General features: G+C 35.7%; 2 protein-coding genes across 2 annotated transcripts; both read right to left on the bottom strand.

Annotated features, from left to right (window-relative positions):
- Positions 1–4,364: 4,364 nt before the first annotated feature.
- LOC120578337 (uncharacterized) lies at positions 4,365–15,773 on the bottom strand. Its single transcript, XM_039831014.1, has 4 exons — positions 15,550–15,773; positions 14,426–14,504; positions 5,126–5,233; positions 4,365–5,031 (listed from the first exon to the last, which is right to left on the bottom strand). The coding sequence occupies exons 1-4, from the start codon at positions 15,771–15,773 to the stop codon at positions 4,636–4,638; spliced, it is 807 nt and encodes a 268-aa protein (XP_039686948.1). The 3' UTR covers positions 4,365–4,635.
- A 289-nt stretch (positions 15,774–16,062) lies between these two features.
- LOC112418228 (uncharacterized) lies at positions 16,063–18,569 on the bottom strand. The gene is made up of 2 exons (XM_024774522.2): positions 17,053–18,569; positions 16,063–16,927 (listed from the first exon to the last, which is right to left on the bottom strand). Exons 1-2 carry the CDS (start codon positions 18,567–18,569, stop codon positions 16,063–16,065), a joined length of 2,382 nt encoding a protein of 793 aa, XP_024630290.2.
- Positions 18,570–25,770: the final 7,201 nt, after the last annotated feature.

The raw sequence follows: 25,770 nt of genomic DNA, 5'->3' as shown, positions 1-25,770 counted from the left end.
GTGATCGTGCTTAGTGTGCAGTTTCCGTCGTGAGTGTCCTTGCCTTCACTGTGTCGTCTAGGTTGCTCTGATACGTAACGGGATGGGGCTATATGTTATGCATGCTTCGTTCTATTACGTGAATAATATGCTATTGTGTTATTGAACTAACTCTTTTGAGATTATTTTGATGGGGCCTGCGTGCCAAAACGTTTTATGACTATGATATAATTTCCGCTGCAATGATTAAGATATTTGGTTAAATTATTATTTAACTGTTTAGGATTATGTTTATATGTGATATCCCGTTGTTTATGATGCTTACTCTGATAAATGATTTAAGAAATTTGTATATTGGGAAAACGGGGTGTTACAAAAGCTGTGCCACTGATGTCACTAATCAATTCCAATTTTAATTTCAAAAGTGTCATCCCCAGCGAAAGCTGTGCCACTGATGTCACTAGACAATGTCTTCTTTTCAATCTTATCTTCATACAACTATCATACAGGTAGTAGACAATCATTTTCCCCAGTAAAACTACATTCCCCCAAGTGGAGTCGGACCCCTTTTTCTTCAACGAATTTGGGTACTCCGTTTGTTGTTTCTTATTCCAGTCAAATCATCATTGTCATACTGCATTCATAATTGCATCACATACATTCATAGCATCTTGGGTCAAAAATGGTGTACTTTGTATTTAAGTCTCTTCGACCCGTCAAATCAAAGATTTCATCTTCAAATCTCCTGACGAAGAAACTTAAATAGGGGCATCTGTCATACCCCAATTTTTGACCCAATATACCACTAACAAGTGTCCTTTAACCCGACCGATGTCGAGCCCTCTTCTCTCAATTTTCAATTTTCATTTCATTTCCATCTTTTATTAACTTTAAATCCGTTTTAAATTTTTTTCTTTTTATCTCATTTTGATTCACTTTAATCTTTCTATTTTTTATTCTATTTCACTATTATTATTTTTATTATTGTCAAAATTTTGTCCGATAATATCCAAAGTGAACACAGCAGCTTGCCAAGCTTCCTCTCCAAGCCTCAAAACAGCTTGCCATGCTTCCTCTCCAAGCCACAACAGCCTGTCAATTTCCTCTCCAAGCAACAAAATTTTGCTCAAATCAGCTCTATAAAAACAACACACAAGCACAGCCAGAAAGGGGGGGGGGGGGGGGGGGGGGGGGGTTGCCCAACAAACAAAAAACATTCCACGGCCAGAACCAGGGAGAGAACAATTTGCATTCCATTTTTCTTACAATCCAAACCTACAATCAGAACCAAAAACAAGGAACAAATCCACAATACCATCAATCCAAATCCTCACAAAATCACACAAACGCATCAACCAAGTATCAATCACGCGCACAACAATCAAATCCAGTAAACATAAACCATATTACAAATCCAATCAACCACAAACCAAATCTAAACAGCACAAACACAAAATCATCATCAACCCCAAATCCATACAACCAAGTCTGACCCATACAAGCATCTCACAAACCGAAACACAAATCGGTTTTAAGCTTTAAAGGTTACTCTTTTTTTTTCTTTCGTTTCTTTTAGATCTAGGGTTGAAGGGTTTGATTTCAGAAATTTTAAGGCTAAAAGCGTATAGAGGAGAGGGAGTAGAATACAAAGAACAAAGAAAAATTAAAAAAAGGAGTATTGAATCACACCGGCGCGGCCATCTTGGCCGGCCGGCCCCCGCGCCAACCACCGCTCTTCTCACTGGAGAAGATGAAGAAAGGGAGGAGAGAAGAGAGAGCTTCTCTCTCTAAAAGAAGTTAGAGAGAGAAAAGGGAAGGAAAAATGAAAGAAAATCGGCCTTACCCCTATTTATAATATCAGTCCGAACCGGTTTAGTCTCTGAACCGGCCTAAACCCCTCTCAGAGGCCCAGACGCGCCTGCTGTCTCCTTTGGCCCAATTTAACCTTCTTTTTTCATTACCGCACCCCCCAGCATCCTTTCTTTGTTTTTTATTTCTTTTTCATGCATTTTAATTCTCTCTCTCTATCTGTTAATCCAGAGTGCTCTGGTCCTATATTAATTGTTAATATTATATTTTCGTTTAATTTAATTATTCTCCAGAACAATCTGGTCCTTGTTAATTAAATTATCCAGAGTGCTCTGGTCCTATATTAACTTTTAATATTATATTTTTGTTTAATTTAATTATTCTCCAGAACAATCTGGTCCTTGTTAATTAAATTAATCCAGAGTGCTCTCGTCCTAAGTTAATTGTTAATATTATATTTTTGTTCTCCAGAGTGTTCTGGTCCTATATATATTAAATACTATTTATCTCGTTGAACTAACATAAACCAAAAATCTTTTCTTCACGCACACGCACTTTTATTTTCATTACTCCTTAGTTTAATTTTCATTTACTATTCAACACAACAAAAACATTCAAATATCAAAAATCACAAAAACATTTTCATAACAAACCTTGATTCTCAAATCAAGTGATCGTTCTTTTTATTTTCTTTCTTAATCAAATTTCAAATCAATTCTAATTCAACTTTGAGTCAATTTTCTTCAATCTAAAAAACACAAACAAATTCCAATTTGCCACTTGGCTTTTTATTTCAAACCTTTTTCAAAACTAATAAAAAACACAAAATCAATCAAACGTCAATTTCTACCCCGAACTACGAGGTTTTGATCCCTCACGGGTACGTAGGCAGAGGACCTTGTCCTTCCAAATCAACTAAAAAACAATTTTCTTTTTTTCTCTTCAATCAAAATCAATTTTCATTTTCTTTTCAACTCATCATTCAATTCTATTTTCAACTCTTCAAAAGCAAGCAAGTTTAAGCACAAAAAGTTAAATAAAATCAAGAGGTTCTCGTAGAGTACTATGAATATTTAGGGTGCTAATACCTTCCCTAAATATAACCAACCCCCGAACCCTAAATCTCTTCAAAATGGGTGGTTTGGAATTTTTTTCCCTTAAAAAAATTTGTTCAGTCGTGAGATAAAAAGTGAGTCAAAAGTCAATCAAATGGCCTTGACATCCGAAAAATGGCGCGACACCACCGCATAGAGTGGGTTTACCATCGCATGTTTCGAACTTACATGATGTGTTTCATGTGTCATAACTTCCGAAGTGTGTTTCGGATTCAACTCATGTAATTCCAAGAGATGATGTGCAAGTGAGAGACAATCTTACGATTGAGACCTTACCAGTGAGGATTGAAGGTCGTGAAGTGAAGAAGCTGAGAGGCAAGGAGATACCTCTTGTGAAAATCGTTTGGGGAGGAGTTGCTGGTGAAAGTTTGACGTGGGAGTTGAAGAGCAAGATGCTGGAGTCGTATTCAGAGTTATTTGAATGAGGTACATTTTCAAGGACGAAAATATTCTAAGTGGGGGAGAATTGTAACACCCTAATTTATTATTTAGTTATTTTATCGAGTTTAGTGTCATTTGGAATAATTTATGTGAATAATTGCGATGTGTGATGTTTTGTGTTATGTGTTGTTGAATATTAGTAGCTTATTATAGTATTATTAGTGAAGGAATAAAATTAAAATAGAATAATGAGGCCGTAAGGGCAAAATTGAAATAAGATGGAATGTGTTAGGTTAGGAATAAGGAGAGGTTAGGAAAAGAAGAGTCAGACACGTAAAACAGTTTTTGGAGGAAACGTGAAAGTGAGAAGTCAAAGAAGAGAAGAACATTGTGAGAGGGCAAGGGAAAGCTTAAAGAATTCAATGTTCATTCAATCTAAGGTAAGAGTGGGACTAACCTTCTTTAATATGAGTTATATAATTCTAAAAAAAGGAGCTAACTTTGATGTTGTTGATAATTGTGATGTTAAAGAAGTTAGGGTTTTGAATTGTAATTTGATTATTGAAAGTGTAAGTAATCCGATGAATTAATGTGAAAGTTGATGTTTAGGTTGTAGAGTAACACTACTAGAAAAATTGGGAATGGAGACGGGAAAAATCCGTCTCTAAAATGAAAAAAATATGTCTCTATACGTGTCAGAGACGGAACAAGGTCTGTCGTTGTTTTTGTCGTCTCTAAACCCTTTAGAGACTATTTTTCATTTTCCGTCTCTGATCAGACGGAGCAAATCCGTCTCTAACAAATAGAATCCGTCGCCCAAACATTTTAGAAAGTTAAGAAGAATTTGTCTTTGTGGAGACGGAAAATACCGTCTCCAATATAAAAAATCCGTCTCTAAAATTGTGTTATAAAGGTTAAAATTTTCGTCTCTATTAATTAATATTCCGTCTCAACAGAGACAAATTGAAATTCCGTCTCTAAAATGTATTTTTTTTTTTATATATATATATTTGCCTCAATATTCCCACTGTTTAAGGCTAAACCGATGTTTAAAATATTCATGCTACATTTAACACTAACTCTCAAGAATGTCAATAATATTTTGATACCCGAGTTAGGAGAAGGGACAAAGTACACTCATAAAAACAAAACATGACCACAAAATGTCAAAATATTGAAGGTAATCAAACTAAAGTTTATCACCAATCCACCTAGTAGTTACCAAGATAAGTTTACCATCGATCCACTTAGTAGTTACCAACATAAAGTTGTCTAAAATATAAAAGACCATGATATGTTTTATCTAACAAAAGATACCAAAATAAAAGCAACCAAGCTAAAGTTCATCTATCTAATTGTTACCATTATCACCCTCTCCTTCCTGCTGCATTGAAGTGTTCATATTAGGCACAATATTCCCAATCATTTGCTCCAAGCGCTCCATCTTCTGTTTTAGCGTTTCTTGTTCAAAAATTTTCTTTTCAAGTTCAGCGGTTAATGCTTCAATTTTAGCCTCCATAGCAGCAACTTTTTCCGAAGAAGCTACATCGGTTGAAATTGAAGGCGATGGTCTCAAAGATTCTTTGACAACAACAACTTGAGATCCTAATCCAAATATGCGCCCCTTCTTGTTAATGCCTCCAACAATTTCCATATAAATATCATTGTCAATTTCTTCAGTAGGTTGTTGACTACTAATCTCACCACTTTGAGAGTGTTTCTCAAACATTTGAGTTTGGAACATTTCCTGCAAAAAAGATTTACTATTATTTATATAATTTAGATTTATGAAAGATAAAAAAATAAAAAATAAAAAATAAAAAAGACGCGTGTAAACATACAGCTATCTTAGCTTGTGTTTCGTTAAACCACTCATCTGGTTTCGCTTTTGGTCTATGAAGTTTGTCGTATATTTCAAACCATGTTGGTTCTCTATCCAATTCCACTCTCTAAAGCATAACCAACAAACAACAAGTTAATTTGAACATATTTAAATTGGAATTTAAAGAAAAAGAATTACAAACAACATGATCTATAAAATCACAAAAGCTTAAAACATGCATGCGCGCAACATGATCAAATTCTGTTAGTTTATAGAATTACTCCTTAATTTGTACAAAAGGGCTTTCATTTGTATTAGAAGATAAATTCTAGAAGCAACCACATAAGGGTTACTTCAAAGAAAACAGGCCTTCATACTTCAGCAATGAACAGCAAACCAGACCTAATGAAAAGACGAAAAGATGCACATAATATTGTTCAAATACACATAGTGACCACCAAGAACTGGACATCATAGAGCCAGACAAAAAGAACCAGCTAAATGCAGATAGCAGAACAGCACAACAATAAAAATCAACCAAGGATTTAGCAACATAACAAGGTTAATTTTTTTTCAAATACCCATTATTAGAAACAAAAAAACCCTATCAAAAATCAACAAAAAAAGTCACTACATAAACTCAATGAAGACCCAAATAATCAAAACAACAAAAACATAATCTAGACCTAAATAGATATCTTCAAAGAATACCCAAAAACAAGAATCAAAAGGGAATTTCTAAATTTTTTTTTATGAAACTAATGAAGTCCATTCAAAGGTGAAACAACACCTAAAATTAAAATTCAAGGAATTTCCCCAGTTATCACTTCCAAGTGACAATTTTGGAAGAAGCCTAGACAAAACCCTAACCTCCAAGTGACAAAATCTTCAATTTGTGAGCTGCAATCTAAGAGGGATTTACGAGCCAATATTAGGGATTTAAGAGAGGGGTTTGTGATATGTTTGAAAGAATTCAGAGAGGGTGACAACTAGGGTACCCATGGAAAAATGGTGGGTAATTTACCCCAACCAATAAACATTCACCTTTTTAGGTGGTATCCATAAATTATCTTGACCCCACCAATAAATTGCTCATTATGATTGGTTGATGGGTAAATTACCCACCATTTTTCAAAGGTAATCTAGAAAAAACTAGTGAATGAAGCTCATTAAAGAATAAAATAAGAAGAGGGAAATGAAAAGGTGTTTGGCGGTCTGGACTCTTGGATTTGATTTTGCCTAAATGTTCTTTTGTCAATTTTTGTCTTAATGTTTATTTTTATTATTTTTACTAAAAAAATGTTTCTTTTTTCCTTTACTCAATTGTGCAAGTGGTGGGTCCTATATTATTCTCGGATTTAATTTATTTGATACTGTTAGTTAGTTGGATCTGATTTAATTGACATATAAGTGTATTTTTATATTGAATATGATTTTAAAGGGATAGTTTGTTGAGACCATTTGATTTGATACTATTGGTCGGTTGAGTCTGTTTCAATCCACAGAGTAATGACTTTTTTTGTTGATTATATTTCTAAAGGGATAATTTGTCAGGTTAACTTATTCTGAAGATTCTGATTGTAAAAATTCGAGTTCTGATTCATTCTTAATCTTATTATGTTCTATCCAATGGTGGGATTGATTTGATTTGATAATGTTACTCGTCGGTAGAGTCTGTTTTAGTCGACTGAGAAGCGTATTTTCGATCGTTGAAATTCTAGCTTTTTGTTAATTCTTAATCTAATTAGGTCATCTGCAACGACATGGTTGGTTAAATTCGATATTGTTAGTCGATCTAGTCTATTTCAATTGATAGATAAATGTTTTTTCATGTTGACTAGGTTATGAATAGATATTTAATCCGATTAACTTATACGGAAGATTTTAATCATCAAAATTCGAGCTCCTTTAGGGGGTGGGGTAGTTCAATTAGGGTTTAAATCATGGTAATGTATAGAAAAATACTAACGTAACAATTAACATACTCATATTTGTCATCGATCGTTAGATGGGGTCAATTAACATACTTACAATTAATATCTAGATAAATTAAACTAATAAAATTAAAAACATTATGAATATTAATTCCATCATTATGGAAAGGAGAAGGAAAATATTTTCATGTTAATATTTTATAGGGTTAAATATGTTTTTGGTCCCTATAAAATTGAGAACTTCTAAATTTAGTTTTAATAGCTTTTTTTAGCCCCTACAAAAAAAAAAATTACTTATAATTTTAGTCCATGCTAAAACAAAGTTTGTTTAATTATCCTTAAACTTTTAAATTTTTGAACGATTTTTTCGAGACAAGTTTAGAACACTATAAAAGGTTCATTTACTAAAATTTAGAATTTTCTAACATGAAACGAATTAAATTTGAATTTCTTAAAAGAACTATTAAAATTAAGTAAGGACTAAACTTAAAAGATCTCAATTTTATAGGGACTAAAAACATATTTAACCCTATTTTATAAGACTATAAGATATCAATTTATCTAATAATGACTAGAGTTACTTATCCGTCATGGATCATATGTGTTAGCCGTCCATGTAGAGATGTAAAAAATGGACCGGGCTAATGGGTCGACCCATTAGCCCACATTTTCGGTCGGGCCGGGCCTAAAAACTAGCCCAAAAAATACACTCGGGCTATTTTGGCCCAAGCCCATTTGGCCCAAAAAAAAAATGGACCGGTCGGGCTGGCCCATTATTACTATTTAATTTGATTTTTGTAAATAAAATAGTATATTTTTGAAAAAATTTATCAACTATTTTAAAATTTATTAATAAAAAGATATTTAAATAAATAAACTTAATAAAAATGAATGAATTTACCTTAAAGTTTTAAAATTTTAAAGTTTATAAATTATTAATTTGATTTAATTGAATGAATAATCTAGAGTTTCATTAATATTCAATGTTAATGTAAAAATTACTTACACTTTTATGTCCATCCAACTATATTTTAGCAAAAAAATAGTGGTGAGTGACTAATATATAAGAAATACATAAAAAAGAGTGAATAAATTTTAAAAATAAAAAATTAACGGGTTGGGCCTCTTGAGCCCATTTATGTAGTCAGGCCTCTCGAGCCCGGACCGGGCCAGCCCATTTGATACCTCTAAGTCCATGTTAGTATTTGTTGGTAGAGATTACTTATGTGTACATAAACATAATTTATAAATAATAAGATACAGTTTATTTCAATTTATAAGTTTTTATGAATTAAAATAATAATAATAATAATAATAATAATAATAATAATAATAAAGCAATCATTAGAGACCGATTTAGAGACGAAGATGTCTAGAGACAAGAGTGGAGACGGATGTTGGAACCGATACTGTCAGAGACGAAATTTGAGATGGGCAACATCATTTCCGTGTCTAGATTCCGTCTCTGACCAACTTGTGTATACGCTTACATGACAAAGAAGCTCATTAGAGACAGATAGTGATCAGCGACAGAAAGTTCCGTCTCCAAAATCCGTTTTCGCACACATAATAGAAATCCGTCTCCAAATTACAAATTTTCGTCTCAACTTCCATCTCTATTAGAGACGAAGTAGTTCCGTCTCTAAATTTCGTCAGTATATCAACTTTTTCTAGTAGTGGATAACCCTAGGTAATGTTTCCTATCAAATTGAGATTTTGAATAAAAGTGATTTTAAGTGTTTCTAGGAAATAAGTGATTCTAGGATAAGCTTCTTTGGAGATTTGAAAATATGATTTTTCAGTAAAATATGATAGGACTTATTGAATATAATGCGTAGGCGAAAACAGAATTGGAATCGGGTTAACGGTTGAGTTTTTACGTGCGAAATGGTAAAACCATGAAAAAACCAGCAAGGTCACTAGCTACTGCCTGCCCACACCTGGGTGCAGCTTGCCAGCTCCTGGGCGCAGCAAGACAGCCCTCATGGGTGACTGCTTTGTTGTGCCTTCGTTTTCGTGCTATCACGACTTCGGTTTTTGAGTTTTTGTGCTTTTTCACCCTTTTTTTGATATGAATTGGCCTTTTGGTTTAAACATGAAGGTTTTAGATAATTTTGTTATCATTCAAATAGTTATGGTTTGGTTTCTAAACTTCAAACTTGAGTATTAAGGGGTTCAATTAAGGTATGCATGCTTGAGTTTCGTAATTATAAGCGTGTGAATAAAATTATTGTTTATTTACGAAGAATAATGTTGATTAATTGTGAAATTGTGATGCGAAGTTGTTGTTGATGCTGTTGCATTTTAATTGTGTCATTTCATAATCATTTCATTTTAATTACGATGGCTTGGATTGGCACCATGATGGCTTGTATTGGTGATTTATTAAGCGAAGGGGGCTGTTGTAACACCCCGTTTTTCCAACTTGAAACATTTTACATAATAATCAGAGTAATTAATCAACTTAAACAGGATGTCACACTACTTTAAAAGATAAATATAGTAGAATTACTATTTATTCAAACATCTCATGTCAACAATTCAAATTACATTGCAGTGGGAAATATTCATTAAACAGCGTAATGGAACAACGGCCTCAACATAAACAACTTGTTAAAATTCCATTCTAGGTGGTTCATCAACATAAATCATAAAAATACGTAACACATGGAAAACAAAGCAAGATCTCCATCCGATTACATATCAGAGCGACTCCTAAGAGGACACAAGGAATCAACTCACATCAATAGTTACTCCTGGTTATCTGCATGTTACCCACGTAGAGGCAACATTCAAACAGAATGGGTGAAATTTCACATTCAATAATAATAAGTATATAATTCATTAAAAGAATTTGACAACACATAAAAACATCTATTCATCATTAGCAATACTAATAAACAATAATTTAGATAAGAGAATTTATCAACATAAACAACAACAAATCATCATCATAATTATACTTCATTATTCTCATCGTGAAGATAAATTAATCATCATCATTCGAATCATCATCAACAATGCTTCACATAATTCCAACTATAAATCATCAATTAACTTTACTCAACAACGCAACAACAACAACTCATCAAATGCAATATGTATGTGGTACCATCTGAGCATCAAACTCTCTTCGTTTAAAATCAACAGAGCATCAAGCTAAAATCAACAGAGCATCAAGCCCTCTTCGTTTAAAATCAACAGAGCATCAAGCCCTCTACTTTAATATGAATGATTATACATTCCAGAGCATCAAGCCCTCTACTTTACTATGAATAATTATACATTCCAGAGCATCAAGCCCTCTACTTTAATATGAATGATTATACAATCCAGAGCATCAAGCCCTCTACTTTAATATGAATGATTATACATTCCAGAGCATCAAGCCCTCTACATTAATATGAATGATTATGCATTGACTCATCAGCAAATGCAACAACAACCAAAAACTTCAATGACATCGATAACAACTTACAACTTTAACTACATTGACAACAACTTACAACTTTAACGACATTGACGACAACAACGGCAACGACAACAACAACGACTTTGAATCATAATATCATAATTCATCAATTATGAACAACATCATGTAACATCAAATTAATCAACATATACATTCATAAAATAATTCATCAATCATGAACAACATCATATAACATCATATTCATCAACATATACATTCAGATAGATATTAAATCATCCAACAAAGATATTCACGTCAAACCAAATTGGATCCATCACAACATAGATTAAATACTCTTAAACACCTTAATTGTACTCATAGTACTTCTAGTTTTGAGGTTTGGAATTATTCCATAAGTTTTGGATTGACTTAGAAACGGTTTTGCTGAATTTTCATAAAATTTCAGTAAGACCTCCTGGAATTATTTTCATCATATCTCAAAAACAAAAAATCATTTTCAATTCAAACTAAAGCCACTGGAAAGCTAACACAATTATCTAAAACTTTCATGTTTATACCAAAACCCAATTCAGAGCGGAAAGGGGTGAAAAATAGTGAAATATGAAGGATCTGGTTCATAAAAATCGTGTCACGATTTGAGAAATCGCGGCACATTTTTATGTCCAGAACCACTGAAATTTCTGCCAACAAAATCATGACACGCCTGAAAAATCGTGACACATTTTGACAGCATTAGGTCCAGAAATCTGCTTTTCAAAAAGTGCGTTTTTCACCATTTCGCGCATAAAATTCAAACCGTTAATCGGATTTTAATGCCGTTTTCGCCTACATGCTCCTGACACTTAACTCTATCATAATCTACAGAGATTTAAAGTCTCAACCATCCCAAGAATCATTTCCCAAAACCTCACATAGTCACTTATTGGCAAAAACACTTAAACATCGATACTTCACACGAAAAACCCAAAATCTCATCTACCCAAATCCCTAATTTTATAGAAAACTCTTCCTATGTTTATTCTACAACCTGACCATCAATTTGTACACTAATTAATTGGATTACCTACTCTTTTAACAATTAAATTCAATCTAACCCTAATCTCTATAACATAAAAACTAACAACAACTACAAAGGTTAAACCCTTTTTCAGAATTATATACTCATGATTAAGGAAGGTTAGTCCCACTCTTACCTTAGATTAGATGATAGGACTCTACAAGATTGCTCCTCTTCTCACAAGATTATTTTCTTCTCTAACTTCTCACTTTCTCCATTTTTTTCCCAAAAGCAGTTTGCACGTATATTCTATTCTGACTTTCTAACCTTTCTTTTTATAAACCTAACTCATTCTCCCTTATTTCTATTCTGCCCCTATATATATATATATATATATATATATATATATATATATATATATATATTTCTACACCAAATAATGTAATATTTCTACACCAAATAACCTAATATAATATAATATGTTACTAAAAACACCAACATATAACACAAAAATAACACACATCACAATAAATTAAACAAATTACTCTAAAGGACTCTAAACTCAATAAAATAATTAAATAAATAAAATAGGGCGTTACAGCTGTAGCCTGTCAAAGCTGAATCACGGCATAAGCGAAGGGGGTTGTAGCCTGTCAACGCCGAATCACGGTATTAGCGAAGGGAGCTGTAGCTCTGTTGGTACCACATGCATAATTTCATTGCATTGCATTTGTTGAATCGTGTCGTTGTACTATTGAGCGAAGTTAATTGATGATTTGTAGTTGGACTTGTAACGCCCTATTTCTATTAAAGCAATTAAACATGCGAATAATTCATATATTCAAGAAATAGTCGCTACTTTCACCAAATCAAAGAAAATCAAAGTCAAATCAACGGCCAACATGCATGTATATAAACCTCATCAGTCGCAGCGGATACAAAGTTCTCATACATCAAGCATACATGTCATGTGATCTCAAAATACATAAGCACAAAATCCTCCAAGTCCGACACATGGACAAAATCTCAACATATAAAGAAATAATCCAACAAGATCTAGAGTTAACAACAAAAGCCTAGATCAGAGCCAACTCTACTCTAAGACCCGATAGTGGAGAAAGCTCCCACTATCCACCAACCTCGGGAAAACACCAAGATACTATTCCTGCACAACGTCTACTCACCCATACAGGCAAGTAGGCGGTCCATAACAGATCCACCGGGGGTAAGTATTACATAACATAATCAAAATAACAGTTAACATGGATATTTCAATTTAAACATCATGCACTTGATCAATAATAATATTCTCAAATCAATACTTACATCAAACCCCAATATCTCACATCAATAATCACCAATCACATGTGTAATGAACAAATATCAATTCACCGTTATTCATACACAATCACCAATCATATACATCATGAACAATCACCAATCATAAGCCATGAACAATCATTAATCATATTTCATGAAAAATCACCAATCATATTTCCACCATTTTCATGAGTTTATCAATTCACATAGTTAATCATGACATGACACAACAATCCATCAAATACAAACATCACCATTAATCACTTACAACCACAAGTACATCAAGTAATTTCACAACTAGGACTCATGTCACCTCATGATATGATCCTAGACACGACACCTATATGCATGCGGTACCGTTCATCACCAATATTTAGGCCGTCGCCCATGATGCCGACAAAACATCATAATCATCACCAAAATCATCACCAATTGGATATATAAACATATCCGTCATCACCAAATATGTATGCATGAACATATGACTCAATAATAATGCATATGTCCACACAACAACTCACCATATCATCACCAAAATCATCACCAATTGGATATATAAACATATCCATCATCACCAAACATGTATTTGCATTTATGCAATCACACCAATAATTCATCACCACTTGCATAATCAATACCATATCATAATAAAGAATGTATATGGACTCACCAACAATTCACAACATCATATATATATTCACCCACCACATCATAATAACCAATGTATATGGATTCACCAATATCATCATCTCCACATCATTTGTATTATCAAGAAAACATGTCCATACACAATTAAATCATAGCATTCATCATCACTACATCAACATGATCATCAATAATCAACAATGTTATTCAACATTAACTATCACATATAGTTTCACCAATTCAAGCATTTTGGTATTCCAAGTAAGAGAACATACAACACCTCATGTTATCCAACATATCATAATTCATCCATACATCTCCATTTTCAAAGTAAAACCAAGTAAAGTTCAAAGGAACCAATCTCATCCATTTCCGGAAATTTAGTAATCCTTAAACAACAGTAATCCCATTCCACACAATTCTCATATTCCAAGTAAGAGGAAAATACATCACCTTAAGATAAACATCACATTCAACCCTCAACTAACAATCAAATACTTCCATATAGTCATACAAAACTAAATATGAAAGATTTATAAGGTGATTGGCTTTAAAGGATATTTTCATCAATGTTCGTCTCTCTTGACATTTTACAAGAATCTTCCATTTTCAAAACCAAAACCAAATGAAACTCAAGGAAACCAATCACTACCATTTTCAGTAATCATATAATCTCTATTCTATCTTAATCCCATTCCATTTCCTTGAAGATCCCATTTTCCGGAAAAATCAACGTTCTTGAGCAATTTTCAAAGTTAAGTTTTGATTTCACAAACCAAGTCCAAATTTCATTCAAGGAGATGTTCCAGTAGGATTAAGTATGAGACTAATGATTATACAAGTTAAAAGAAGTGTTTTAAGAAGTTCGGATTGGCCCTAGGAAGCTCAGAACAAAATTTCAAAAGTGCTGGAAAAAGAACTTCTCGCTTAAGCGTCCACCTGCACGCTTAAGCGTCCAAATTCCAGTAGCTACTGTAACTGCACGCTTACCAGCTCGCTTACAGCACGCTTAAGCATGAAGTCATCAGACAACACTTTGCAGCGTCGCTTAAGCGACCATTCAAAATTTCTGTAGAAAAATGTTACGGGTTTCACCCCTTTTTCACCCAAAACTCCTAATTTTGATCTCCCAATGCCCAAACATGTTTCCAAAGATTGTTTATAGGTCATATAATTCACAAGGATACTCAAAAACACATTGAACATGAAAATCAATCTCACTTTTAGCCAATTCACCAAATCAACCCATTTACATTTTTTTTTCGATAAACTAGGAGAGTGGACACAACATCAAGAGACGTCATCGACATCCCAACTAGGTTGGCACCCCGAGATACCTCCATCCTATACCGGTACACTCATGAAAATTTTATTAAAAAAAAGGAAAAAATAATTACAAAAGGAGGGGGGGACTAGACCAAAACCCTGCACAAACAGAAAACAGAAAAAGAAACAGAAAAAAGAAAAAACAGAAAAAGAAACAACAGACTCCGACAACTTAAGGAAGCCTGTAATTAGGAAGCCCGCATCGATCCCGAAAGAAATCTAGATACAAATCAGTAGGAAGGATGTCTAACCAGACTTGACCAACACTGGAGTGACCCAAAGAGGCTAGTTTGTCCGCACAACAGTTTCCTTCACGAAAAATATGAGATGCTATAACCTGAACTCCGAGCCGATGAGCATTGTGCCATCTGTTTCTAAGCATAATAGGAACTAACAAAGGGTTAGAGAAAACCAACAAAGCGCTAGGGGAATCGCTTTCCAACCAGATGTGTCGCCACCCTTTACAAGCTGCAAACTCAATAGCTATAATAAAACCAGCACCTCCGAATAAAAAACAGACTGAATACCAATATTACAACAAAAAGCTCCTCGAAAAGTACCCAGATAATCACGAAAAATACCCCCCACAAGCTGCGTGCCCTCCTACCACTGAACCATCCGTGTTAACCTTTAACCAAGGGGAGGACGGCGCCTTCCACATTACCAATAGCATATCCTTGGTACGACGGTTATGGCAACATAAACGAATCCAAAAAGGAGTAATCCGACGTCAAGCATTTACCGTTAGAGGCCGACCCAGACAGAGCAATAGAAGAGTGAATATGTACCTTAGCTGAGTGTAATGAGGGCTGAAACGCAGAGAAACGGATAGAGTATGAAGAGTATACAAGATTGCTGCTAAAAAAATGTCTGCCACTTGGGAGGAGCAACTCGCTGGACGACAAGACAGCAGGGAATCAAAGGAAGATACGTCAACAACACGATTCAACCTAGAGCCAATCCAATCCCAAAGACGGGAAGCAAAGGCGCAAGAAAGGAATAGAAGTTCCATTGTTTCATATTCTTGCAAGCACAAACTACAAACAGACACCACAATGCAGCCACAGGTTCTAATGTTGTCGTCAGTGGGCATTTTCCCATGATGAATCCGCCAATATATAAAAGAAACAGAAGGCGGAATGGCAGCACTCCAAATGACAACCGCCCAAGGCACCAAAGTGGCACGTGGGCACAAAAAAGCAAAGGCGTGCTTGGATGAAAGGGTTCCATCAGAAGAAAGCCGCCAAACAAACAAATCTGAAAGGCGGGCTGGATGGTAAAACAATGCTATCCATTATGGCCTAAATGTCACTAGAAGCTGCTATAGTCGTAGGCAATAACAAGGCACCATTAATAATAGCTTCAGAAAGTTTACCTGTGAGATGACCGTGAAATTCCTTATCTAAATTCAACAAGTCCACCAACGGAGCACCTAACCAATTATCAGTCCAAAAATTGATGCTATCACCGCTGCCCACTATCCATAAAGAGTTCACTAAGACCGTTCCTATAAACTCCTTAATACCTGACCAAACTGAGGATTTAAAGTAACGCGAGCTGGGCGTACCATTGGAGAAATACCGCCGTTTTAAGAGGTTAGACCATTGAGAATCCATAGCAAGTAAATCCCAAGACAGTTTAAGAATTCGCACTTCATTAATCAAACGCGTAGGCTTGATATCCAGCCCACCTTCATTCGAAGGTCGACACAAAACTTTCCAAGCCACCGTGCATACTTTCCTGGTATGAACATCACCACTCCAAATGAAATTTTTTAACCACGAGTCCAGAAGCTGCAATAACCTTCTAGGCCAGAGATACACATGAAAAGAGTACCCAAGCATTCCATGAAATATTGATTTAACTAGCTGCACCCATCCCATAATTGACAAAATTCGACCTTTCCAAGTTGCCAATTTATTTTTAATTTTATCTATAATCCCACGGAAGTGAATTGCTTTTGGTTTCCCTTGGAAAATATTGCAACCAAGATACTGAAAAGGTACAGTTCCCACCGAGAAACCCAGCAAAGAAGCAATCATGTGTGTCCGAGTGCCCGACAAAGCTCCTGTATAGAACCTGCTTTTTGTGTTGTTTATAACCTGACTAGACACCTCTGAGTATCTCTGAAAAATACGGAGAAGCTCTCTAATATTACTCTTCAACCTTGTGCAAAAAATCATAATATCGTCTGCATACAGCACATGAGTCGGAATAAAAGATCCCCGACAATAAGAGATAGAAGTAAGGCGCCCCCTGGTAGAAGAAATAGAAATAGCTCTACTTAGAACCTCCTCTGCAAGACAAAATAAAGAGGGGAAAGAGGATCCCCCTGCCGAACCCCACGGGAGACAGAGAAAAATCCAACCGCGTTACCATTAATTAAAATAGATAAACGAGCAGATTGTAGAATAGCAAGAATCCAGTTGATGAAAGTAGCAGAGAAACCGAAGTTATTAAGCACAGCAAAAACCGCTGCCTTGATTTCACTCGACAAAGGAAAACGCATAAGCATTTGATTGTCCTCTTCCGTAACTAGCGCCGGAATGGTCTCATCCACTAAAGTATTTTGACCACAGTTATTATCCATGCTGAAAATACCCTGAAAGTAAGATAGAATATGCACCTCGATATCCGCAGGCTCATAGAGAATATTATCACCATCTTGCAACAAAGAAATAGAGTTGGTGGCTGCCCGGATTTTAGATACTCTGTGAAAGTAAGCAGTGTTACGGTCACCATTGATAAAATGCTGGTTGCGCGCCTTCTCTTTCCAAAATTGTTCCTGTACATTTAAGGCATTTGTTAAGAGCATTTGTGCTTCTAAATCCTGCAAATAAAGAGTATCAGAAAATCCTTCAGTGTCAATTAAAAGTTGAATACGATTCACTTCATCCACCGCTAGTCTCACTTGTCTATCCACATCAGCAAAAACATTGCGATTCCAAGCCTTAAAAGAATTTTTAATATTTCGTAACTTAGCCTGTAATTTCAACATACCCCTACCTCTAACCTCCTTAGACCAAACTTCAGTCACCAATTTCCGACAGTCCACATGGGATGTCCAAACCTTAAAGAATTTGAAAGGGCTGGCGTGTTGAACAGAGGAGAAAATAAGGGAGAGCAAAATAGGATGGTGAACAGACTGATGTCGAACTAAAGCGAAGCAAGTAGATTGGCGCCAAAAATTCACCCAAGCCTCATTACAAACTGCCCTATCTAGGCGAAGGGCCACATTTTCCATGCCGAAACGACCATTAGACCAAGTGAAAAAAGATCCCAAAGTAGGAAGATGATTTAAAACATTTGAATTCGTCCAGTTTAAGAAATCTTCACAAGACAAAGGTGGCGGAGGGTGCCTGCCCTGTTTTTCGTGAGCACCTAAAATACAATTAAAATCACCCACAAAAAGCCACGGACCTTGGAAACATCCTTGGAGGTTAGTAAGATCAGCCCAAAGTTCACGCCGTTTAACATAATAATTATGTGCATAAATGGCAGCCAAATAAACAGTTGAATTAAAGCAAGAAATCTCCAAAGCTATACATTGGACAGAAACAAAAATAACAGTTGCAATCACATCATTACCCCAAAGTGCCCACAAATTAGGAATAGAAGTACCTCTGTCATTTATGCAATATTTTGTAACTCCTATCGAAGGCCAATACCAAGAAGGAATTTGAGCAAAGCTAACCATTGGTTCCGCCACAAAAATAATAGTTGGTTTATGCGACAAAAATAAATTTTTTAAAGCAAGCCGAGTATCGGAATTACCAATACCGCGAACATTCCAATAGAGAACATTCATTGCGACAATGGCTGGTTGTTACCCCGCGGCCGAGGCTTAGGAGGCTGTGTTGCAAGAACTTGTTGAACCTTAAGCTTTTGCTTCTTACTGCGTGTGAGAACCGGCAATAGTTCCTCTTTAGTGGCACTAGCTTCAGCTGCAGCTCTAGCATTATATTCACGGACCCGTTCCCATAATTCAAGGCCATGTTGAATGTTTAGGCTAGGGTGAACCTCTTGTCGTTGCAAAGTGACGTCTTGGCCCTTCTCAATGGGCATATCATCAGCTGCCACATTAGAAGTTGCGGCAACCACAGGTTCAGTGAAAGCAGTAGCAATATCAACTGTAGCATGCAGAACAAATTCAGCGGGACGAGCATGTACTTCTACAGATAGCACTGGCATTTCAACCGGGTCATCAAGGGATGGGTTTGGAACATTCTCACGAGCACCTTTGGGACTCTTCTCCAGCTCCCGAAGGCTCACATGGTCCTGCTCCACACCATCCTGAAGCGGTTCAGAAAAATCATCGATCTTGGGGTTCTCCAACTCCTCCCGCGATGTCTGAGTTAACTGAACCTCTCCGTTAGGTCGTATGTCCTCACGCCCAGGAGGGGATGAGTTCGTTACACGCTCAGTAGGACCCTTGGGACTCTCCCCCAGCTCCCTCGGGTACCTAAGATTATGTTCCGGACTATCCAGAAGTGGGGAAGTAACATTAGTCAACGCGGGGTTCTCCAACTCCTCCCGCGCAGACTGAGAGATTCTCCCACTTCCACAGGTTGCACGTCATCGTGCGCTACAGGGGAAACAACCTTCTCCAACATAGGCGTCGCTAAATCATTCTCTTCAGTCGTAGGTCTATCAATAAGATCAAAAAGATTGTGAAGCGGTAGACTGAAGGAGTTTGAAGAGATGTCGGATACTAGTACTGTAGTTAAAGAGACCGGAATTGATTTCGTGAAGTTTCTGACGGAGATAGCCTGTGTTGTCGTGGCAACAGATGTCCTAGTAGTGGTGGTAACTGTGGAGGGTATAGGAATCCACGATGCTACACCTTACAAGGTCGAAGTAGAAGCACCCCCACCCTTGTGCTGCTGATGGGCCGCTCCAACACTCTCCTTGGCCGGTTGTTTCCCACGATCCAATTTCTCCTTTGTCACTTGCGGATTTAGCCATCGACAAGTGTTAACGTTATGCCCAATAGAGTAGCAATGATGACAAAACAGTGGCCTTCGTTCATATTGAATTTCCACCATAAATGCAAACCCATCGTGTTCGACAAGAACCTCATCATAAGCTTTCTTCAAAAGATCAATATCCACTAGGATGCGAGCATAGTGACCAAAAGTACGGTTTCGAGTTGGCCCATCAATATCTATAGGTGTGCCAACGGCACTTGCAATTTCCTTCTATGTACATTCCCGCCAATACTCTTGCGGTAACTGAACCAAACGAATCCAAAGCGATACATGCGTTTGCTTTTGCACCAAGAGTTTGAAATCTTTTGTCCATTGAGAGAAACGTAACAATCCAGGTTTAAGATTAACCGTGCCGGCTGCCCAGACTTTTTGTAAATCATCCATCGATTCAAAGTGAAAATCATGAAATCCCTTACCTAGAGGAACCATTTTCCATCCTGCCGTCGTCTTCGAAATCTTACCAATTTTCTCCCCGAGATCACGGGCAGAAATTGGATTGTCGCCCTTAGAAATAGTCAAGAGCGCCCGTAAAACCCTACTACAATCCTCAACCCCCTACCGGTACTCATCCTGACAAATTTTGATGCTTAAAGCATCACCTTTGATGCACGGAGAAGGGAAAGGTCGTTCGTCCATGGCTTTTTTCCCTGAAACAGCAGCAGCAAAGGAAAGCGGAGTTTATGCTAACGCTGCTGGCGATGGAACCGCAGTTGCCAAAATTGCCCTAGTCTGAGTTGGTTCGGCAGCAGCTATCGTACGAGCCATTGCTGCAGAATCAAAATCGTTGCGCGGTGCAGCTGATGTCAAAGAGAATTCTGCATGCCAGTCGAAAGACATGGCAGAACCCTGAAGAAGCAGTCAGTGCTGTAAGTATGCAGCGTGAATGAACCAGCAGAAGAATAAAAGAACAACGGAGAAAATACTTCAGAGAAAGTACAATGATTGCTTGCGTAGGAACATATCAAAGAAAAAGAATCGGATCAAGAATCAGCAAGGAAGATGATTGCGCATGAAACCCTAGAAGAGCAAAATCGCGCCTTCTTTCACCTCTCACTCATATCTTTCAACCCATTTACATAAAACACCAACAACAATTCAAATTCTCATCATCAATTCATGAATATGCATACCCAAGCAATGATTCATCAACAACAACATCATTTAACAACAACAACATCAATTGAACATGGTTCTCATCATAATTCAACAACAACATAGCAAAATTCACCAATTGAACACAATTTTCACAACTTCACATTTTTACATAATTGAACATGTAATTTCACCAACAATCATACAATTATCATCAATTCATGCATACAAACATAACATCACAGTTAGAGCACGAATTTAACAACAATTATCCATTTATTCAATTCAACCCATATTCATACAACAATGAGAAATTGAAATAAATGAACATGATTATGATGAAGACTAACCCCCTTACCTTAGGTAATGATTAATCCAAACTTAGGCTTCACTTTAGCTCCTAATTCTTCAATCTTCAAGTTTCCCCCTTTCTCTAACCCTTGTTCTTCCTTTCTCCCACTTTCTCTCTCTACCTCTCTCTAACTTTGTAAAATGAAATGAATGAATGAATTTCTCTCCAAGTTTAGGTTTAGGTGTGTTCCTGATGAGTCATTTAATATCTATTTTTATATGTTATTTAGTTTAGTTTTAAATAGATTTTATTTTATTTTATATTAGTATTATTTCCTTTTTGAGTTAGTTTACTACAAATTGAACTTTATTATATTTCAGGAACGAATATTGGATGGATTGAGTCTTGGAGCAAAAGAAAAGGACTTGGAGCTGATTTAGTATGAAAATACGAAGATTCAGAGACAAAAATATGTCTCCCCAAAGTCAGAAGCTTGGCACGGCCCGTGCTAGCATTGGCACGGCCCATGCTAGCATTGGCACGGCCGTGCCACCCTCCAGAGTCACTTTTGCTGCTTTTACTTAGATTTTAAGCTACTCTGTTTTAGCCCGCAGTTTCTTTTGGAACATTCCAGTAATGTAATTGCTTAGATTTTAAGTCGAATGTATGCTATAAATAGAGTAGCCATCCATCACAAATATTCATCTTTTCTTGCAATGCAATATGTGACAATTGTCTTTCTAATAAAAGTTCTTTTACTTTCTTGTTATTTACTTTTATGCTTTCTCTCTTCTTCTCCTTGTCTACGATGAACATTAGTGAGTAGACTTATTCTTGTCTTGGGATTGTTGGATAAGTCTAAATGACATAATCCTAATCAAACCAAGCTTTAAACCTTAATCTTATGTAACCCTAATTTCTTATCTAAATTCGCCGCTTTAACATGGATCAACCATTATCAAACTGTGGAAACAAAAGTGGAGGGTTTGATAATTGTTTATCCATCATCTCAAATATCAATTCATAAAACGAAAGTGGAGCTTTGATATTCGAACAAGTGAATTTAGACAAAGATTGTAAAGGCAGCGAAATAGTCTTTACAATCTTTGAGACATATAGTTTCGAACTTCAAGGATTCTAAATTGTGATCAAGTCAGCGAAATAGGCTTGGTTGCTAGAGGAACAAAAGAGAAACTGTCTTGAAAAATTAGGTCTAACATAAAGTTATAAGTTTAATAGTTTGGTTTGAGAAGGACTTGTCGTTAGGATGAACCAATAATCCCAAGGCTTTTATCTTTCATTTTCTTTTAAAAATCCAAACTTTTAACCTTTGAAACTTTCATCTAATCATTATTAAAAGTTAATTGAATTCATAACTCCCCGTCGGAACGATACTCTTTTTACTACATCGGTAGAACCGTGCACTTGCGGTTTTATCCCATTAGTTCCCACTCAATTGGGCTCAATTCTAGACCCTAATGGGCTTAACCCATTCTAACATAATTCTAAAAAGTTTCCATACACTCAACGGTAGTTACTAACAACGGTAAAATATAACCAACGGTCACTAAACGGTAAAAACTAATCACTACACTAGTAACTTAGTAAAATAATAGTTCTCACTAAACATTAAAAATAATTCTCACCAAAATTACCATTTTACCCTTACCCGCCAAATGACCAAAATACCCTTCTAATACGGTAATCCATGAAAATTCACACAATGAAAATTAAATACATACAAGGACAAATAATCACATAATAATTAATTAAAAATAAATCTAGCGAAAAATCGGGCTGTTACAGGACTTATGTGCAGCATTGTTAATGATGAATTCTTGTTGTTTTGTGTTGTTAAATTCTTTTACATGAATTATTGCTTATTATTATCGAATGTGAAATCTCACCTCTTCTGTTTGAATGTTACCTCTACGTGGGTAACGTGCAGATATTCAGGAGTAACAGCTGATGTGAGTTGAATTCTCGTGTCGTCATAGGAGTCATGCTCTGATACGCAACGGGATAGGGATTCTTAAGTGTTTTATTTTCCATTGTTACGTATCTTCTTATAATTTGATGTTGGACCACTTTTAGGTGGATTTTATTTATGTTGTTGATGTTGAGGCCTTAGTGCAAAGTACTGCTTAAAGATTAAATATTTTCGCTGCGACATTATTTTGAATTATTGAAACCAGTTGTTTAAATAAATAGTGAATTTAACTCTATTTGTGTTAAATGATATTTTGAAGAACGAAATGTGACATCCTGTTTGCGATGAACTCTGATTTATTTCATATTATTTATATGTTGGGAAAACGGGGTGTTACAATTTCCAGTTTTCCCCCTGTAAAATATTTTTTTTTTCAATTTCATTCTTTGTAATTTGAAGATTTCTTGTTTTTGGACTAGTAATTTAAGCAAATTTAGGTTTACCCCCCTGAAATTTGAGTAACCTTCGGTTTAATTCTTGTTAATTTGAGAAAATTCGGTTTACCCCCCTTCCAAATTTTTGATTTTGTACCAGAGCGAAATCCAAAAAAAAAAAATTTACAGAGGGAAAACTTGAAAATGACCTATATTACAGGGGGAAAGGCACTATTAACCTATTTATTAATATTAAATTGTGTTAACATTACTTAGAATATCTAAATTAAAAGTTAATCTTATCTTTGTGCATAGTCTTATTAATTTTGTCATACTTATTAACTTTGCATAATCCAATAAGTCGTAATTCGCTTTTACTAAAAATGCTTTCGCTACAACTCGATAAATTTTTTCATCGTTATTCACCCCCCTCTAGCTCTTATTACCTTGCAATATCGATCAACAAGTGACATCAAAAGCCAGGTCTCGTCGCTAACGGTTGATCATCAGAATAGTCAATATGGCAAGTAAGGAGCCTAAGGGGGCGTATAATAGAGCACCAATTTTTAACGGGAAAACTACAACTATTAGAAAGAATGCATGAGCATTCATATCCAATCGGTGGACATGGATGTGTGGGATTCCGTAACTAACATGAAGTTCTAACCGCAAGTTGTAACACCCCGTTTTCCCAACTTAAAACTTTCAAACATATTATCAGAGTATTCAACACAAAGCGGAATGCTACACTTCTAAAAGTCATAAATGAGATAATTAACTAATTATCCTTCAACATAAATCATCAACATATTCGCAGCAGATTAAATTCTTCAACATAAATACGTCTTGGCACGCATGCCTTATCAATAACTCATAAATTCAGTTTAAACGACATAGTCATGAAATCATAATCAAATACGTAAGAAATGGAAAATAGCCACAAAAGATCCCATCCCGTTAGGTATCAGAGCACCTAAAGACTCGCAGCTCACCATTGTGAACAGTTGAACTCGCCATAGCGAGCATGACCAGAGAGCTATCCAGATTTTGTAATTTTTACTTTTGAGTTGATCCTTAGATGTTTTTGAGTGCCTGAATATGTCTAATAATGATTAGGAAAGATTGGGGAATGAGATTGAACCTGGTAAGACTTTAGAATGAATTTTTTGTGAATTGTACCTGAACTCGCCATGGCGAGTAGAGGCTCTCGCCTCGCGAGCTAACTAGTTACAGAATGTCTTGTTTAGGATAAATGCGATCTTTGTCGCACGAGTTGATGTGAGTTGATCTTAGAGGTTAGAAACTAAGTTGTTTATATTGCTGTTGTTGTTCCAGTAAGACTGATGCATATGAATTGATGTTGTTTATAATGTTATATAATTGTATATACATCACATGAATTATGTTTGATAATTGAGATGTTGATGACTTACATTCGATATTGTTATATCATGATGATTTGCATACTGCCTATTTTTCTGTTTGTTATTTAACTAAGCTGCATGAGTCGGTCTAAGTTGATGATGATGATGTTCCAAATTATTGGACTTATTTAAGAGGTTGTTGTTCTAAGTTGTTAAGATGTTGTGTCCATGCATTAGCATTCATTGTTGGGGGCTTGATGCCCTGGAGCCTTGCTCACCACGTTGGGGGCTTGATGCCCTGGAGCTTTAGCTCAATTATGTTGGGGGCTTGATGCCCTGGAAGTATATTAATACTTACTATGTTAAGGGCTTGATGCCCTAGATTGGTACCACATGCATATAAGAGGTATAAGTTGCATAGTTGCATTTGTCGAGTCAAAGATGATAAGCTCTGAAGTTGTGATTGTTTTTATGAACTATGAATGAAGTGATAAATGATACATTATTATCTATGATGAATATTATGATGATTTCTTGTTGTTAAATTTAATTGTTGAATTATATGCTTAATATTATTGTTTTGTGAAATCTCACTCCTTCTACTTGGAAATGTTGCTCTTCGTATGAGTAACTTGCAGGTGATCGAGAATAGTTGCAGTTGCTTTGCTGTCATGAGTGGTTATCCCTCACTGATTCTTTAGGTACTCTGATGCGTAACGGGATGGGATCTTTTGTGGCTAATTTTCCATTTCTTACGTATTTGATTATGATTTCATGACTATGTCGTTTAAACTGAATTTATGAGTTATTGATAAGGCCTGCGTGCCAAGACTTATTTATGTTGAAGAATTTAATCCGCCGCGAATGTGTTGATGATTTATGTCGAAGGATAATTAGTTAATTATCTCA

The sequence above is a fragment of the Medicago truncatula genome, chromosome 2 (assembly GCF_003473485.1).
Source record: "Medicago truncatula cultivar Jemalong A17 chromosome 2, MtrunA17r5.0-ANR, whole genome shotgun sequence".
NCBI classification, from domain to species: Eukaryota; Viridiplantae; Streptophyta; class Magnoliopsida; order Fabales; family Fabaceae; genus Medicago; species Medicago truncatula.
This window is presented reverse-complemented; position numbering and strand designations above follow the sequence as displayed.

Coding starts and splice junctions, on each gene's coding strand:
- LOC120578337 (XM_039831014.1), bottom strand. CDS start 15,773: ATGGAACTTCTATTCCTTTCTTGCGCCTTTGCTTCCCGTCTTTGGGAT. Junction 14,505..15,549: donor CCTCATTACACTCAGCTAAG/GTACATATTCAC, acceptor ATTTTTCTACAG/AAATTTTGAATGGTCGCTTA. Junction 5,032..5,125: donor AAACACAAGCTAAGATAGCT/GTATGTTTACAC, acceptor TCTTTTTTGCAG/GAAATGTTCCAAACTCAAAT.
- LOC112418228 (XM_024774522.2), bottom strand. CDS start 18,569: ATGAATGTTCTCTATTGGAATGTTCGCGGTATTGGTAATTCCGATACT. Junction 16,928..17,052: donor TATTTTGTCTTGCAGAGGAG/GTTCTAAGTAGA, acceptor TTTTTGCACAAG/GTTGAAGAGTAATATTAGAG.